At 37.4% G+C, this 18,855-nt stretch overlaps 2 protein-coding genes across 4 annotated transcripts; one reads left to right on the forward strand and one right to left on the reverse strand.

Annotated features, from left to right (window-relative positions):
* Positions 1-127: 127 nt before the first annotated feature.
* LOC103704753 (KH domain-containing protein At1g09660/At1g09670-like) lies at positions 128-9,566 on the reverse strand. Of its 3 annotated transcripts, none has more exons than XM_008788166.6 (7): positions 9,265-9,566; positions 8,516-8,601; positions 4,904-5,046; positions 3,324-3,449; positions 3,122-3,238; positions 1,092-1,235; positions 128-672 (listed from the first exon to the last, which is right to left on the reverse strand). In XM_008788166.6, exons 1-7 carry the CDS (start codon positions 9,390-9,392, stop codon positions 526-528), a joined length of 891 nt encoding a protein of 296 aa, XP_008786388.1. In that variant the 5' UTR covers positions 9,393-9,566; the 3' UTR covers positions 128-525. The 3 variants fall into 3 exon arrangements, with proteins under 3 accessions (XP_008786388.1, XP_026659514.1, XP_088576423.1); XM_026803713.4 differs by having other exon boundaries at positions 300-672; positions 9,238-9,502; XM_088720297.2 differs by having other exon boundaries at positions 300-672; positions 3,360-3,449; positions 9,238-9,495.
* Positions 9,567-15,825: 6,259 nt separating this feature from the next.
* On the forward strand, positions 15,826-18,408 carry LOC103704864 (protein BEARSKIN1-like). Its single transcript, XM_008788339.4, has 3 exons — positions 15,826-16,171; positions 17,399-17,694; positions 17,779-18,408. Exons 1-3 carry the CDS (start codon positions 16,000-16,002, stop codon positions 18,319-18,321), a joined length of 1,011 nt encoding a protein of 336 aa, XP_008786561.4. The 5' UTR covers positions 15,826-15,999; the 3' UTR covers positions 18,322-18,408.
* Positions 18,409-18,855: the final 447 nt, after the last annotated feature.

The following is an 18,855-nucleotide window of genomic DNA, read 5'->3' on the forward strand; positions in this document are numbered from 1 at the left end:
AATCCAATTTCCTGGGTTTAGAAACAATCATATAGAGAATTGGAAGTGTGGGTAAATATGATGGTCTGTAAAAAAAAGATAGGGCAAAAATTCTAATGCATTATGGTGCTTGAGTGACAACCACACCAAAGTTAAAGAGAATATGGATCACAAGGTAAAAGCTGTGTCAAGTACATAACTTAGGCTAACTACAGAGGTCATATTATCTAACATCTTATCATGTGAAATTCGTATAATGCAGTCCCATGCACATGATATCACACAGAACATTATGATAAGGTTACACAATACACAGACGATGAGCAAACTAGGAGTGACATTCAGGTATTTATAACAAGGAAGCAAGAAACATCGAGATCAAAGGACACATCTTGGTGTACCAATGATAGATGCATTCCTTTCTCACAATGTCCCGATATTCATCATTAAGAATAATGTAGATTATGCAAAGGTGAGACTGGCACTCTCCCATTAGGTAAAACTGAGCTAGTTTAGAGGTTAAGAATCAACTCCTATGACTTTGGTCTATTGTCGTGTTTTTGCTCGTTTCATTCCTGTGCTGTTAAATGGCGACACACTGGGGCTCATCTGAGGGCTCTCTTCTCTTAGGGTACCATTCAGCAGGGCCAATTCCCTCAACTGTTGCTTCTTGTAGTAATCTTTGGACTCATCCTGAAAAAAAATCTCATTAGCAGTTGCAGTGCATGCATGTGCTCAAGTGATACATACACACATACATACATATATATACATATATTGTATATATGTATAGGTATATACATGTATACACACATATATATATATATAGATGTACATACATATGTACACACATATATGTAAATATATGTACATATACGTATATATATATATGTGTGTGTGTGTGTGTGTGTGTGTGTGTGTGGATGAATGTATATATGTACACATATATATATATGTATGTATGTATGTATGTATGCATTTAAATGTGTATATATATGTGTGTGCGTGTGTGTATACATATATATATATATATATATATATATATATATAGAGAGAGAGAGAGAGAGAGAGAGAGAGAGAGAGAGCAGGCTGTTGGAGTTCCTTTTATGTACCACTGGCTTCAAAAGATCTTCCAAAATCCCCACAGCTTGGCTCAATCGGGCATCAACCACATCTGCTGGAAACTCGGCCTCCACAAGCACATGCAATGGCTCACTAAGGTGGTCATATCCAGGTGTATCCCTTAGCTTCTCTTCCTACAAAGAAGGATGGATTTCAGCAGAAGTTAAGTAGCAATTAGTTGAGGCTTACACATTTCCTAAATTAGAATTGCATGGAACATGCATATAAATGGATAATCATTTGATACACACAAAAATGTTCCAGATTACATTCATATGGATGTGTCCACATCACGTCGGTGTATGCATGCATGGATGTATGTATACTAATGTTGCTATGTCAAACCAAAATGTCTCCAGAAAGGGTGCAAACCCAGTGTTTGGTACGATTCACAGAGGCTTGGGGTGGTCTGATTCAAAAGTAGGATTGGGATGTTAATTTAAGGCTAAAATTCCAGCTTTTCCCTTGGCATTTAACTAAGATATTAGGGTGAACCAGATATTTGGGGAAACACGCTGCACATGTTATAGGTCAGCCCTCTCTTTTTTGGTGGAAATAGGTCAACCCTCTCAAATAATGAAAATTAAGGAGCTTAGTTCATGCAATCTCAATATATTGGCAGGAGAAACCAGCTGGACTTACACAAGCAAAAACTCCCTGTATTTGGCAAAATTGTTTAGCTAAATGTATGTCTTTGTGACAAAAACCCAGGACTATGGAAGAATATACAAGAAATAAATGTCATGTGAACCAGTTCATCGCTCTGCTACCATTTAAGAAAAGAGCAAGGATTTGTGTCACTCTAAGCGTCATGTTTCTTTGATTACATCTTGCTCAATTCTCAGCAGGTAGATGGATGTCGACTAAATTTGTATAATAGATCCAGAAATCATAATGAGCATACTACAATTGGATGGCAAGATGCTAAAACTTTTAAAACATTAAACTAGAAAATTCATGAATGGAAGGGCAATCTTTCAAAAAGATTGAAGCTTGAAAACTTTTAAATTATTCAACTAGAAGATTCATGAATACAAGGGCAACCTTTCAAAAAGATTGAAGCTTGCAATTGGAAATTTCAAAGACAGTTTACATTAGCAAAATAAAGTTTATGACTAGAGCAACTATAACTTGCTAATACAGTTGCAATTGGAAATTAGACCTTTGATTCCAAAAGAAAGTGGATTATGTAAGTATATAACACTTTCTCAACAACAAAATATTATTTCTTCATTATGACTTACGAAGTAAGGTTTGTCTATAAAGTCAAAATTCTTGTTTAAATGCGGAAAACATATCTATTTGCCACTAGAAAGCCAACATGAGTAGCCTAGAGTAAAAGAAAATGTTCTACTGTTTCTGGCAATGTCTCCTATATTTACATGCTAGTATATGTCAGAACTTCATACAATCCAAGTATTCTGTCAGCCCCTATTTGACATAGGCATGGTAAGTGAGAAGTTTCTCCCCAGTAGAAAAACATACTGAGAGCTAACAGATCCGTGGTATATCAGAAAATTGCTATTAAAATCAACTAATAACTTTAGAGAAAACATGTGTTTGACAATAAAATAGTATGATATCCAAAAAACAGAAACTGAGTTTGCAAGTTACAATAAACAAGTTTGTATGATAGAAAAACCACTGTATAAGTCTTTCATATTTTTGTTTACAATATAAAATGCTCGTGCATATATGAATAAATATGAGAGGCCCATCCTATCAAATTAACCCTTAGAAACATAGGCTTATTCATGAGCCTTTGTAATGCTAGACCTTCTGTGCCTAGGTAACCAATTCTACCGCTATGCGAATTTTGATGAGTGCCTGTTGTCTTTGCTATAGAGATCAAGCCAGACCTGAGGGCCTCTGAAATTGAATTCCCTGATTAGTGTTTAATAGTTGAATCCTTGGAGAGTGAAAAATACTGAACATGTAGAATGAGGGCCAAATTAGTAACGGCATTACGTGAAGAGCCAAAACATTTTCAAATAATGTGAGTCACAAGATATCATAATACCTTGAGAGTATCTTTGACTGAACCTTGACCTCTTATGTAAACTCTGCATTGCGTCGTAGCTTCAACCCTTTTCAAAGAGTTACCACGTGGTCCCAACAAACGGCCAACAAAGTTGTACTGAAACAAGCAGTAGATCAGTCACTATAAAATCAAATTTTAACTTCCTTTTGAGTCAACTAACACTATAGAACAATTTGCATACATTAGGAAACTTGTTAACAGGAACATCTAATCTCACAACTTTCTTTACAACAGGGCTGGTAGCAACTCCAGGAGCCCCATTCCAACCCACCGCTGATGCATGAAAGGCCCCATTCCAACCGTTTTCCTGTAAACAGGATTAACAGGAAGCACGTTTACTTTGTCAATACATGTTATAGGTGGAGGCGGAAATAAGAGATAGTAACAGCACAAGCTTTTAAAAATTAGAGGATCATACCTTGTTATTTATCAATCAAGTAAAGAAACTGCATTAAAAAAGCAGATAAGATACATCCAAACACCATTTAATCGTATGGAAAGAAGTTGCCAATCAGGTAAAAGAACCAGACACATCCAACAATGAATGCTTTTCATTCATGGAACTTCTAGTAGCTATACAATTCTTGATCCAAAGCTTTGACTATGCAGGACACCTAAAACCAAGATACACCAAACTGTCCCAAACACTCAGTTCAGGGTGTTCCTACCCAAACCGGCATGATATTTGGTTGGGTAGGTATCAAGGTGCTCCATGCCACCCCCACAAGGTCAAATTATATATATCAGGAAACCAGAAATATATCACTGCCAGCAATAGGAATGCCAGGAAACATCTAGACCTATGAGCAGAGACATATGTCAAGGTGCTCCATACTACCCCACAAGATCTAACTATATATATCCAGCAACCAGAAATATCCTCATCATGCTCATTGAGAGAGGCATGTGTCAAGGTACTCTGAACTCATCATGCTAAGCAGAAAATATGATGATGAATCTGTATTTGGTCCAAGATCGTTTATTCTGTTAAGGCGCACATTTGTCGCTTTGCACCTTGCGCCAAGGTCTTGCCTAGGCTCCAAGACACCCGGGTTCCTTGGTGTGCCTTGAGGCTTAAATAACTTTAAAGCCTGCACTTGGACATGCTTTAAAGCCAAGATTTTAAATATCAACAGTTATATCCTACCATGTTTACTCACATTTTGGATAAGAGAGCTATTATCTCCCACAGCACACCACCCAAAGCTAGGCAAGTAATCATGAAAATCATGCATCAAATTCACAAGATTGTGCCTCACTTTCAAATTTCTACTTTCAATTTGCATTGATAAATCAGATCTAACCGTCATCATTCATGCAAGTCCAGCTCTTGCCATCAAACTTTGGGATTTATAGTAATCATATCCTAATCCAGGTGTCTAAGATCTGAAGCATATGCAGATGAAGCTGGAATTTATTTATGGGAAAAAACTACACACAGGAGTAAGCCAGGAGTAAGAATTTATTATAATAAACCGACCTATTTTGCGCTAACACAGAAATGCAAGAATGTTAATAAAGTGAAAAAAGGGTGCTTCACAAAGGACTTTTCAATCATAAAATACGTCAATGAAAAATGTGAGAGACCTATAAGTCGCCGCCACAAAGAATCAAATCCCACCCACTTCAGAAGAAGGAATCATGGATGAAAATCATGAATAATAAAAACTAGAAAAAATAGATATAGGTCTATAAAAATCTAATCACAGAGAAAATCAACAATCTGAGTATCTGAACAAGGGTGATAGGTAGCAACATTACCTCTACTTGCATTGCTGACCATCCGTCCAGATCCATTGATCCACCTTTGGTAGTGTGGCCAGCTATCCTCAATGGACTGCCATGCTCCATTCTCTCAGTAACGAAGTTTTGGTTAGGTGCCAAAACTGATGCTCTAAAAATTTCTGCATTGCATATGAAAATCACTATATTTGTTACAAGAATGAATCTATGTAATGTCATTGCCATGAACTTGAATGTGACCAGTTAGTTTCAATTAACGAAAGTAATCTGCTAATCCAAGCAAGAATTATGAAAGCAAAGATTAATCATCTTCTTTGTAGTCAGTTCTTAATTATCGAAATTGGTGATGCAAGAGAAACGATGCAGCAACAACAACCACATTTAACAGACCACAAGAACCAATATGGATGAGTCTATATCCAATATCAAGATATGTTAGTAAGCACAATAAATCTGGAAAATGTATTCCAGTATGATATGAATAAGGAGAATCAAGTGGATGATTGTGAACCATGAACACTTTAGCCCAAAGAGTTGAATTTATTACTAGAGGCTATAGCCATACAAACAAAGAATCTGATAATAATCAAAAGCCCATGTTTCATACTACTGTAGACCATAAAGTTACTTTACAGAATACAAGGTAATGTTGGCTTCTTGACCTGCAGCCTATTAATAATAATGATGTTACAAGAGGAAGAAAAAGACTTTGTTAACAGTACACCTATGCATATAAAGTAAACTAATTGTTCAATTAACAAAAGCTATATGCATAATTTCACAGGGTTTCTAATCTATAAAATGCAAAATATCAAAGAAAGTAGGTTTTTCGTGTGTTCTTCAGTTATCCATATTGGAGTTTTAATTAAAAAAAGATTTAAATTTTCTTAACTCCTAAATTTTAGTTGTTTTAAATGCTTTAAAAAACCCTTTTTTAAAATTTATTTGCAGAAAACTCCAGCATTTTTCCACTCTTCAACTTTCTGTTTTCTATCTTTTTTATTTTCTAGGCTTATTTTCCAACAGTCTAAGAATGTGATCTTAATCATATTCGAAATTGCTAGTTGATTATTTATCAATTTAATTTGATCGCATAGAACTAATTTGGTTTATTTGTATACAATTGGAATGCTTTAACTTTATCATTTAAAAGTTATTTTCTTTACAAAAACCAGTCTTTTAAGAAAGCCATATTGCTATGAAATTATTGCAAACAGATTTTTTTCAACTTTAAAACCTGTACAGAAATTGTCTGCAAATTTAAAATCTTAGCAGAATTTTCTTCATCTTTAAAAACAGTACAGAAATTTTCCGTAGATTAAAAAATCCGTGTTGAAAATTACTGCAACTTTAACTTCTGTGCATATTTTCTATGGCTTTCAATTCTGTGCAAACTATTTTCTGCGATCTTTAATTTCTGTGCAGAATTTACTGCATCTTTAGAATCTGTGTAAAAAACTCCTGCATTTTTAAAAGCTGTGCAGAAATTACTGTTGCTTTTAAAAACTGTGCATATTATTAGCTATTTTCAAAATACATACTGCTGCTTTGAAAAACGTACAGAAATTACAAAGTAAAATCACTTGTTATATTTTTTAGTGTGATTATTTAATTTTATTGATACTATTACTCTTTATTGCATTTATTCAAAATCTAGAATCTAACTCAAAATCTGACAAATCAAAAGAGTACTAATAAAAGATGAACCGACATACTGGATTCGTCATAAATTTATAAGACAATTCAAAAGGAGTAATGCCATTTTCTTGAAATTTGTCAAGTATGAGAAAAATTTAGTAGATGAATTAACCAAGGGTTTGTCTAGGAGTGGAGTCCTAGATTCATTGAAGGGATGGGGCTTAAGCCCACTATTTGGTCATCGACAGTGGATACCCAACCTCTGTGATTAGAGATCCCATGAAAGAGGTTCAATGTGCTACTAACGAAGTTGATTAAGTGATCGTGTTAGAGCACATTTTTCGGAGTATATCTTTTTCCATCCCTATGATGAGTGCTCTTATCAGTGACAAAAATATATTGGAAAGGTTGACTAATACTTTTCATGAGTTCAAGACAGAAAATCTGCAGGATAACAGGTCACAAATATTCTTGGAGGACTTATCTATGTGAGAATTGTCGTATAGGCCGCGACTAGGGATTTAGGCTAACCCTAACAAAATTCTTATTAAAAATCAAGATACTAAGCGCAAGGCCTTTAAATGGCGCTGACCGCATAAAGACCCAATTTATCTAAATTGTGTGTGTGATAAGTAGAAGTTTGAGTCAAAGAACCTAGTTCGAGGTCTAATCTACTATGGTTCCTTTAGATAGATATTATCAATACTAAGTGAGGTTCAAGTCTACAGGACACCTCACCTATTGCACAATATAAGTTGCCCAGATATTCTACTTTATGATTTTCAAAAACTTAAATCTTTTGTGGAGGATTGTTGGAGTTTTGATTAAAAAATTTAAATTTTCTTATCCCCTAAATTTTAGTTGTTTTAAATGCTTTAAAATACCTTTTTGTCAGGTGCCTCTTTCAGAAGAGTTGACTCTTCAAGTGAGAACGTTGGTTTATGAAAAAATACGGTATTTCAGAAACTTTACGTATCTACGGAACTATCGCATCTTTTTGGTCTTTTGGATAAAGTCTATAAACAAACTCCTTCGGGATTAATCTAATAAAAAATCTGTTCTCTCTCTCTCTTACTGGTACTCTTTCTCCGAAGAGTTTCTTCCACAGACAAAGTGTTTTCCACCCTTCAACTTTCTGCTTTCTATCTTTTTTATTTTTTTAGGCATTCGAAGAAGTCGGTCGGGTCAAGCCTCTAGTGATCGTGCTCATCAGAGAAGGATCGGGCTGAGTCAGATTGTTGTACTTTGGAGATGAAATCGCCACAGACCCGCACATAGAGAGCGAATAACGTTCTTAGGGCAGTGTACATCACACGCCTCGATCCAGATAAGCTTTTTTCAATCTTCTAAATTTATTTTTTAGTGGATTATTCTTTTATAACACTATCTATAATAACAATATAGCAATTTCTAGTCATTATTTTCCAACAATCCACTTATCCAATAAGCTGGGGTTTATATGATTTCTTGTCTATTTGCCATGTTTGGGCCTATAAAACAAAGGTGTTGGAGAGATATTTTCTTATTGCTGTGTGGTAAGCCATCTTCACAATCTCAAGGTACTGAAACCTAATGTGAATCAAATGGCCCATATGCAGTCTCATAGGAATTTGATAATGAAATCAGCTATACATTTATTTGGCTATGCAATGCAAAACTTGCCTTACATTGCATATATCCTAATGAAGAAGCAAACTTATTGGCTCTTTCTTTTTTAGTCTCTGATTTTAATATGGTTGATGGTACAAAATGTTAATGCTGCTTCTGCAACTGAAGTTGATGTGCATCCTAAATGTCCATCAGTGTGCTTAAATAGAACATGGTAAGATGCTCAAAATATTAATATTACATTTAAACTCAACCAATTAGGTGATGTTGTATAAACTCTTCAATGACTGTATGTCAGCCATTCCCAAGTACGATGCCAAATTCAAGGTTTGTCAAATTGAACAAGTTGATTACATATGATAGCCGAAAACAATTACAACTTGCCTTGGTTTAGAATCCTGCTACAAAAGGGAAGTACTCGCATGAAAGGTACCAATTTCTGTCTCTCAGCCATCAGCTCAGCTAAATATCTGCCAAGTCAACAGTAATTCTCTCATCACAGCTAGTACTCAATGAAGGGCTAACAAAAAAAGTGAACCAAGATTAAACACTCGACAGAGAGATGGTTACTAATCAATATACCTTCGAACTTCTGCATATATTAAAACAGGAAAAAAAAAAAAAAAAAAACTCCTACAAGCCATCAAACAGTAAGTGTTCGCTTATCTTCAAACACAGCACAACTGCAAGCATATGCATACATCAAGTGAATTATAGAGACTTTCTGATTTTTCTTATGATGAAATACTACCAAGAATTGAAGAAGCTATGATTAGTTGCAGCAAACGCAGTCCCTCTAGAAACATCAACTAACATAAACCAATCAAAACAGGGAAACATTGACAGTGATGACTACGAAAAGGCAGGTATATGTAAGATATATAAGATATTGCATCCAACAAAAACCCCAGACATCCAAGCATCCATGCCATAAAAGCAACAAATTATTAAAGAAAACATGAACATCCGAATAAATCTAACCATGACCTTTCCATGAACAGCTCAAAATTCACTCAAAAACAATAAGAAAACTCAATCAAGAAGCTGATACAAGCATAAAGACAACAAGAACTTGCACACGCAAACCAAGTTTAATAGAAGATCACAAGTCTAAAGACAGCTGACATGGAGACCTTTCTCTATCCAGAGGGGTTGGGGGAGGGGGAGGGCGGATGGGGTGGTGGTGGGGAGAGGAGTTGGGAGGGATCCCTGAAGGGAAGTAGTGGAAGTAAGTGTTGCTGGGAGGGATCCTGTCATCCATGCCTCTCCTATGGCTATGGCTTTTCAGCAGCCGGTTGGAAGCAAAGAAGGAAGCGGCGGAAGGGAAGAGTCGGCTGAGATGGAAATCCAGGGAAGAAGCATAGATTAGGGGGGGAGGAGGTGTGTGGGACCCAGCTGAAGCCTGGGGTGGCTTACTGTTCAACACACCTCTCAGTACAGCAAGAGAGAAAGAGACCTGTAAATTAATTTAATTTTTTTAATAAATCAAAAGATTTAGTCTTGCCACGTGGAGACTCTCTTAAAATTATATTTATTTCCGTACCTTTATAAAACACTATTTTTTTCATAAATACCCATAATATAATTGTCCTTCTAATACTGTTAATAAAAACTATATTTATTTCAATTAAAAACAAAATAAAATTTTAAAATTATTTTTTTGTTTTCCATTGCGATCGCCTTATAAATAATTTTTTTTTGCACATCTATCTATTAAAGGTATTTTAGTCATTTTAATTTAAAATCGTTAATTTTTAAACGGTGTCAGATGGTGTAGGTATGTATACAAAAATAAGAATAAAAAAGGATAAAATATTAAAACAAGTGTTTTACGAGGGTATACATGTAAATATCAATTTAGGAGGGTGTTCATGCAAAATTCATGCAGAAAAAACCTATTAAAAAACTCAAATAATCTTTTTTAGATATTTTTAAGTAAAAACTTAAATTATTATAAATGGTATCAGACCAGACTTGATTCACGATCTATATCACTAGAGGATAAGAACACACTGCAACATGGGCTCATTTGGGGCTGGTCACTGTACTGAGTTACATACTATAGTGCATGAATATCACATGGAGCTCATTGGTCATGACATCGTTAAAAAGTAACCATAGATTTTGATCTTGCTTCTTGGATTTGTTTCAAGCCCATGGTTTATTGTATGGAATGTGGACAGCTGAGCTTCACTTAGCACGTTTTATTGACCTGAATGTAGGTGACCTGGGTTTTCTCTAATTTAGGGGGTGCACTTACACTCATTATTTAATGGTTTTGGATCTAGTGCCAACTATAGGATTTAGTGGGGTTCTATTTGGGTTTGGTCATTTTGAAAGAGAAATAGTAAGGGGACCAATCACGGTACAAAGAAAACTCAAGATTGATGCAACTTACAGTGTCGGTGTAATACATTGTATGGTTGCCAAGCCACGTGAGAGTGAACTATTTTGGTGATTGACGCCATGCTCTTAGTCCTCTCTCTCTCTCTCTCTCTCTCTCTCTCTCTCACAGTATGAAGGTTGGACTCCATGGTACAACTTGATCAATTTCTATACTGTCGGGTCTTATTAAATTCACTTGGTTTATTTTCAGAAGATGTCATTTTGAGGATTCCAGTCGGTATTTGGCTACTAAAATTTACCATATGGGTCCTATCTTTGGACCCAATCAGTTCTAAATGAGTGTAAGTTTGATTCAAGTATGGATTCGTCCCAAATATATTTGGAAATTTTAATCTGTTTTATTGACATCAGCTGCAGAAAGAGAGGGGTTCTTCCTTTCCAAACCTACTAGATTAATAGTGAAAGATTCCACATCGGCTAGACTCGTTTCAGAGCCTAGGCATATAAAGTGGGTATCTCCAAATCCTGTAAACATGTTTTGGGTGGAAAACAAAATTGGAGAGGGGTCTAAGCGGTGCATGTGCACACGTGAGGGCCCCGAAACCGGATCTAGTAGGAGAGCCCCATGTTTTCTCCCCTCATGCGGCCCCCAAATGGGCACTGAGTGCCTCACGTGGCCCGCGCAGGCGGGGGCATGACATTTGATATCAGAGCCGAGGACGGTTCTAATCCGAAAATGGGTGAATAAAAGATCCCATATTGGCTAGATTCGTTTTAGAGCCTGGGTATATGAGGCGAGTGTCTCCAAATCCTGTAGACGTGTTTTGGTTGGAAAACAAAATAGGAGAGGAGTCTGAGCGGCATGTGTACGAGCGTGCGAGCTCCGAAACCGGACAATATCTGACAGAAGAGCTACGTATTTCTTTCCCTCATGTAGCCCTCATGTGGGGGCTGCAAGCGAGGGCGTGACAAAGACCCTTTGGAGGCACATCTCTTGTTTAGGAGTCTACACATAGTTGTTAGCCTTTTGATGGGCCATATCCAACTCGAGGCTTGGCGAATTGGAGCTGGATTGAGCCCATATACTCTATATTGGAAACTCAGATTTATTTTGGTCACGATACAAGCTCTCGTTGACTTATATCTCAGGCTTTAAAACCAGGCGAAACTGTAATTGCTTCCCTCTTTATGCAGATTTCCTACTGGAATTGTAGATTGGTCTCCAATAAGTTGGTAGGCCAATAGGCTTGATTCCTAACGCCGCGAACTAGGGGAAAGCTCACACCATTCAATTTTGAAGTTCATGGCTCTAGCTGATAATGTCTAAAGAAGGGGTTCAAGATGCCACAAGGTCAAAGTTGAGGAAGTCATTTAGTGTGTATATATATATATATATATATATATATATATATATATATATATATGTATATATATATATATATATATTTATATTTAAAAAAATCAAAGTTGAAATTTACTAGAGGTTGAGATTATGAGATTAACGTACCTTCTCTTATTCACCACTGTAGTATGCCTATAACTTTATTATAGAAAATGTATTCGTGAAAATTAATCAACATTTGTGACATAGGCCATTTCGTTTCTCCCTTCCATTTCCACTCCCTTATATATTTTATTCTTGGTGGGGTTTCCCCTCCTTTTCCAAGGGGTTAGAGGTAGGTTTAGTATAATGAAGCACCATTATATTTTCCCCTTTGACCTTTCCATGATTGACTTTCCCGAGATTTATTAGATAACTGTCTCATTTTTTTTTAACCAAGGCCAGGCTAAGAAACTTGCAAATTAAGATAGTGATGACAATGAATGATCACTTTCCACCCTAAATTCTAAACCACGTTATTAACAAGTCATCAAGTGGTGGCCTGGCAGCACAAAAATTTGTGGCAAGCTGAATACGACATGACCAATAAATTTTCACAGAGATTGGCAGTGAACATGATTGGAATAAGAGCAAACTGAGTGCAAATCCTTTACAACTCCAGTTGCAAAAAGTTCCTACAAGCGAGTTATGTGGCAAAGTTTTATTGGCTCTATGTCGTCGAGCCTTGAAGTTTAATAACGACTCTACAAAATTTGTAAACTTAACGTATGTTTGGCGTTAGTTTTTCCAAGAGTTGGATTGAAAGAGCAAACCAAGTTCAAATCCATTACAACTCTACTTGTAAGGAATTCCTACAAGTGAGGCATGTGGTGGAGTTCTACACATTGGCTCCATAACATTGAGCCTTTAGTCTGGTTGGTATATTGAAACAGTCTGATGTAAATGCAAAAGAGAATATTTTGAAGGCTGATAAAAATGCTAGCCATCACCATTTTCTGGAGAACCTCGATGAAAGGAATTGAAGGATATTCAGAGATGAGAAGCACTCTGGGATCAAAACAGTTGGAAGATCTTAAATCTTTGCTTAAAGGCTGCTCTATTTTAGTCAAGAAGCACCAGCTAACCTCTGTAATTGAAAAGTCTGAGGAACTGTGGTGGTTGTAAAATCTTTTTTTGTGGTAAAGATTGTAAAATCTTTTCAATGTCCTCTTTTCCTTTCTTCTTAATTTTGTATACTCTTCTTAGTTTCAATATTTTCTGTTTTTAATAAAGTACTTTTTTTTCCTCTTTGCACCATCAATCCAGCACTTTGAGTTTTTTGGTCTATCAAATTTGGCCACATTCCAAACTTGTAACATTTTTGTCTACAGCTCAAGCAGCAGCAGATCCGCCTTTTAGCAGACTGCCTGAACTCCCAAAAGTACGACATGAAGTACAGCATGTGAACCGAGAAACGAGTCAGTGAACTGCTATTGCACTGGATATGGTAGTCTCATGAAAAATTACCCATATATAACTGAGAAAAAGAAAAAAAATCATTGTTTTGGGTTTGCATATATATATATATATATATATATATATATATATATTTCATTAGGATTTTTTCAGTAGGTTTTCAATGACTGAACCAAGCTTAGGTGGTTGCTTAGGTGTTCATTCCAATTCTCCTGCAATCTCATCCCTGAAGCATTCACATTTACTGTAACTAAGAACTCCAGCTCAGTGGCCTCAGAGTGTTGGAATAACCCCAAGAAGCTGCAAGGAATGTCACAAGTGACTGCGCTAAGAATCACTGATTCGTTTCTGTAAACCTAAATTTCCACCCCTAATCATTTGCTGCATATGGTTTTCACTCAAACCCTCATCGATCTGCGCCGAACCCGGAATCAGTAACTAATATATAATCGGACATGCACAAGCGTGCACGCACTCGCTTAACGAAAAATGGACGTCACAGAAGCTTTGGAAGAGTGCATTTCAATCAAGGAGGCTGTGCTCCATAAATTTCCCAGGAGTCTACTGCACATGCTATACCCTAAGTTATGGCGGCTTCGTCTCAAACTATTCACAGTACTCCAGTCTAATATTTGTGCAGGAATTCATTCTCATTCAGGGAAGATAAGATCTATATATGTAACACCATTAATAAGCACTTCTTCATGGGGCAATGTTTGCATCTCTTTGTTCAAATAATACAATCCAGATAAGAGTGGTGATGTCTTGGTTCTCACCACTCCCATCTGTGTACCAGCTGCTAACTGTAATGGCAGATAAGAGTGGTCGATCTGCAGTGATAGGAATTGGTTGCAGAAATTACCAAACAACTATACGTTGGAGAGGATATAAACAGGCAATTGGTTGGCTCAAGAAAAAGCTAAACTGATGTTGGAGGAAAACTTTGCCAGATGTGGTTGGTTTCTGACATTTATCAAATGAAGCCTGATAAAAGTTGTGAGGAGGAGGGATTGATGCCCTCTTGCATGCATAAAAGGATGGTAATGCTATCTCAGGATATGCCTACAGGGACTGCAATCAATTTCTATTTGGATTGTAATTTTCCAATCTCATCTTTAGTTGCTTTTGCCAAAGTGCAGTGCATGAGAGACTCAAGGATTCATGCATGGCCCAACGATCACTGTCCAATTCATCATTCTACACATTATTTATACCTTATCTTATGGCAGCAAAATCATTGTTCTTCAAGAAAAGCAAAAAGACACTTGCACAGAATAAACGGCACCTTGGATCTGCATTCCATCATGTAACATATCTAAACCACACTCATTTATAAGCGACTTGAATTATAAGGATTGTGGGATGTTCAATCTCACCATGCCTGCCATAAACTTCTGTCAGTCTCTCTCTCTCTCTCTCTCTATATATATATATATATAATATTTATTTTGTTAATTATTGCACCATTTAGCACAACTTCAAAGTGACTTGAAATCTGACGCTTGATATGCTATCCCTGTAAATGCTTGAAGAATATATGAGATTCTTGGTCTTTTCCAATTATTTTTCATGGTTGGATGCATGGAAGTCCTTGAATAATGTGAGCCCCATATAAATTGAAGTGTGGTGGATTGAACAGGGCAGGTCTCTAGCTGGAGAGGATCCAAACTCAACTAGACATTTGCTCCTTCAACAGTAGTTAGATTGTAATGATAAACAATAACAATCACAATGATATAGTTATGACCATGATGAGGATCATGGAATTTACATTTTCATCTGTTCGATCATGGAAGTATGCCTTTGAGGGAATGCTATAGAAAATATATGAATTTACATATTATGGATATGTACAAAATTTATGGCTAAAATGAGAATACTAGAAACAGAGAATTTTATATAATACGCACAACTTGTCTCTAAGATAGCATAATATCCTTACCATCACGCTCTCAATTCAGCTAGAGCTTAAAAGAGACTCTAATGACTTGGGGCTTGTCCCAGTAGTTATACCTCCTACCTAACGACCAGAGATTTTGAATCTAATATTGGATAGTGCATGACAAAGTATTGCAATCTTGGTAATTATAGTACCGATACATTGTCCTCCTTTTCTCTCTCAAAAAAAAATCTGCTGAAAAAAAAAAGCTTTTCTCTACTGGCCTGCCATGTATTACAAGAAAATTGGTGCTTTATATCACATTCTCACTGTATATTCTACTGACTTATGAATCATAACAATCTTCTTCCACCATGTGGCAAGCCACAGGTGTAGAGCTTTTTTCGATGCCCGGATTGAGCATTAGAGCTTTGATTATTTCATTCTTATACTACCAGCAGTCCAGTACCTGTTCTCAACTCCCAAGCCAATCACGTAACTCCTTTATATTTTTCAACGTTCCTACGCTAAACTCAAGGGATAATAGCTCTGAAGTCCAAACTACACTTGCTTTGGGAACAATCAAAGAATCCCATAATTGAATTACTATTGTATTCCTCGGGATCGTTAACATACTAGAATAATAAGCAGCTAGTATAATAACCTTAAATTCCCTCAAGTCTCGTGCTCTTGACTTCTTTTCTACGATACTAGCTTTATCCCAACCCACCGGCGTAGCTGCCGGCGTCAACTTTTTGACACCCATCACACATATATATATAACTGCACTGGCGCCACCCCACGTCTAAAATCTTGTTCTAAGGTTTCTGAGGGCTTGGCCAGAGAATGGCGGCATCTTCGTCATCAAACTCCGGAGTTCCGCCAGGGTTTCGGTTCCACCCGACCGACGAAGAGCTCCTCCTTTTCTATCTAAAGAAGAAGATCTCGTTCGAGAAGTTCGATTTGGAGGTGATTAGAGAGATTGATTTGAATAAGGTTGAGCCGTGGGACTTGCAAGGTAATGCTGAAAGTCTAGCTTTATAGCTGCACCGGCGAAGTGATGTAAATTTTCTTTTCTTTGAAAGAAAAGATGATGTGAAATTTTTTTCAGTCACCGAATATCTATGCTTTCCTCCCACAATAGTTAAAATTGCATCATGTAATATTTTATCTGAATTATGAAGCATGCATTTGATTCAAATATTTCAGATGATCTGTTTTATACAAGTTGCAACAAAATATTTAGAAGAAACATTCCCCCCACCCCTGCTGTTTAAGCTTATTTGAATTCGGATGATCTGAACCAGGTTTGGTTAAATAAGTTAAATTATAATAATTGTAAAGCGCCACCTCAAAAAGCACACGTATTATGGCTTTTTTCTGAGGGAAGTATATATGTAATATTCTGTAACCATGATAAGTTTTCGTAGATGATGTTTTCATTCTACTGTTTCTAGTAATATCCTCTTCCACATCATTTTTTGCTGTATTTTCTACTTTATGGTTTAAATTGCAGGTCATGTACGTATTTCATATACTCTTTACATACAGCATAGAAGCAATTCTTATTTATGGAATCTTATATATGGAATACTTTGTGCCTTTTGATGTAATCTCCCACTCACTACTATGTACAGCTAAATTTTATCATGCAGTGAGAGTCATGGACTCATTTAGCTAAAATGTATCATCCCTTGGTGAATCAATTTCTGCCATTACATTTAATTAATTGATTAGTATTAGTAAATAAAGTATAAAAGAAAGATATTCATTACTTTGTTTGTAGTTAAATTTTATAGTTCTTCTTGCACATCATTACTCCCTAGGAGCAATGGACTGGTAAAATAGAAGTCAGGAGTAATGTTTTATTTCTTTGTATTTCTCCAAAACAGTTCTATTTATTAATTTGTACATTTTTTTCCGGGTTTAGGGCAATGATGAAGCCCAAAGATAATGTTACCATTTCCAACTCTTGATGGTTATTCTCTATAAAATATTTACCGTTCTCATTGAAGGTCATGACATTGCTGCCAAAACGACTTATAATTACCAGCAGTAACTTCTTTAGATCATAGCATGTTGAAAGAGAGAGAACTTTACACGTGCACGTGAGTGCCACGCCCTCATAGGCACGTAACATGATCACCTCACGTGTGGGACTAAAGTGTTGAAGAAGTAGATCATATAGTTCTAGTGCAGTACTTAATGCGATTTGTGACGTGCTCTTGGTTTTTCCTTGCTTCAGAGAGATGCAGAATAGGATCGACGCCTCAAAGCGAGTGGTACTTCTTCAGCCACAAGGACCGCAAGTACCCCACCGGCTCGAGGACCAACCGCGCCACGAACGCCGGCTTCTGGAAGGCCACCGGCCGGGACAAGTGCATCAGGACGACCTACAAGAAGATTGGCATGCGGAAGACCCTTGTGTTCTACCGCGGCCGCGCCCCCCATGGCCTGAAGACGGACTGGATCATGCATGAGTACCGCCTGGAAGACTCCGGCGCCGGCGACGGCGACGGCGACGCCAACAGCAGCGGCGCTGTAAGCTCCTAGCTCCTCCCCAGTACTAATTGCATGGCCACATGCACTATTAGAGAACATGCTCATATGATTGCCTTCTAGCAGGAGGATGGATGGGTGGTGTGCCGGGTGTTCAAGAAGAAGTGCTTCTTTAAGGTCGGGACCGGAGGCGGCACGAGCCAAGGCTTCGAGAACCACATCGGCGGCCCGGCGAGCCATGACCACCAGCCTAGGCCACTGAGCTCTCAATACATCCACCCGCACCATAGCCTCCTCCACCACCACAACCACCACCACCACTCGGTCTCTAACTTATACTACTCTCAATTGCCTCCACAGTCCTACGCTCATGTCCAGGTGCAGGACCTGCTCACCAACCATAGGCCGACGGGCTACGACTTCTCGGTGCTCCCGACCGAGTCGTCGGCGATGGTGAAGCCATGTGAAGGAGGGCTCGAGGTCGGCGCCGCCTGCGAGGGGATGCGGCATGTCGGTGGTGACGGAAGGGATCGGAGCCCGAATGCTTGGGCGGTGCTCGACGGAATAGATGGGAGGTTCGGGGGCGCCGGAGGTGCGGCGGTGCAGCAGATGAATCAGATTTCCGGCCAACGTGGTGGTGAGATGGAGTTGTGGGGATATGGGAAGTAGGAAGGGTGGTTTGGACTGGATGTATTGTTGGTTTTACTGGCAGCCTGGATGTAAACCTAGACTTATAAATATAAGTGTATACAATTATATTGTTTGTTGGAATATGGGCCAAATGTTGTTCGTTGGCATGAGCATAAGGAGCTCCTTTTGATGTCTTCCCTGTTGCTATTTTAATTTAATCCATTGGGTTAATGACTATGGAGAAATAAAATTAGGTGAAGTTTGCTCCAATGATTTCATAACCAACTTCAAATTTGGAGGAGTTTCAGCAAACTATTTCAAAAAATTTATATTCTTAAAATTTCTCTTCACATTCAAATATAATTTATAATTTCTTTTAGTAATGCTATGCTTCCCCGATGTGTATCCTAAAAGGACGCCAAAATATATATATTTTTTATGTGTATGATATATTAGAGCAACAAATTTGTAAGATTGTACTTGATCCAAGCCTATATGTTTGTCGGTCATGCGTGAGTCCAAGAAAATTGAGATGGGGACGTGTCCAATCTGTCTCTATTTTTAGTTTTTCAA

Source organism: Phoenix dactylifera, chromosome 4 (genome assembly GCF_051530095.1).
Source record: "Phoenix dactylifera cultivar Ajwa chromosome 4, Ajwa_hap1_PhDact_Kaust_v1.1, whole genome shotgun sequence".
Classification (NCBI taxonomy): domain Eukaryota; kingdom Viridiplantae; phylum Streptophyta; class Magnoliopsida; order Arecales; family Arecaceae; genus Phoenix; species Phoenix dactylifera.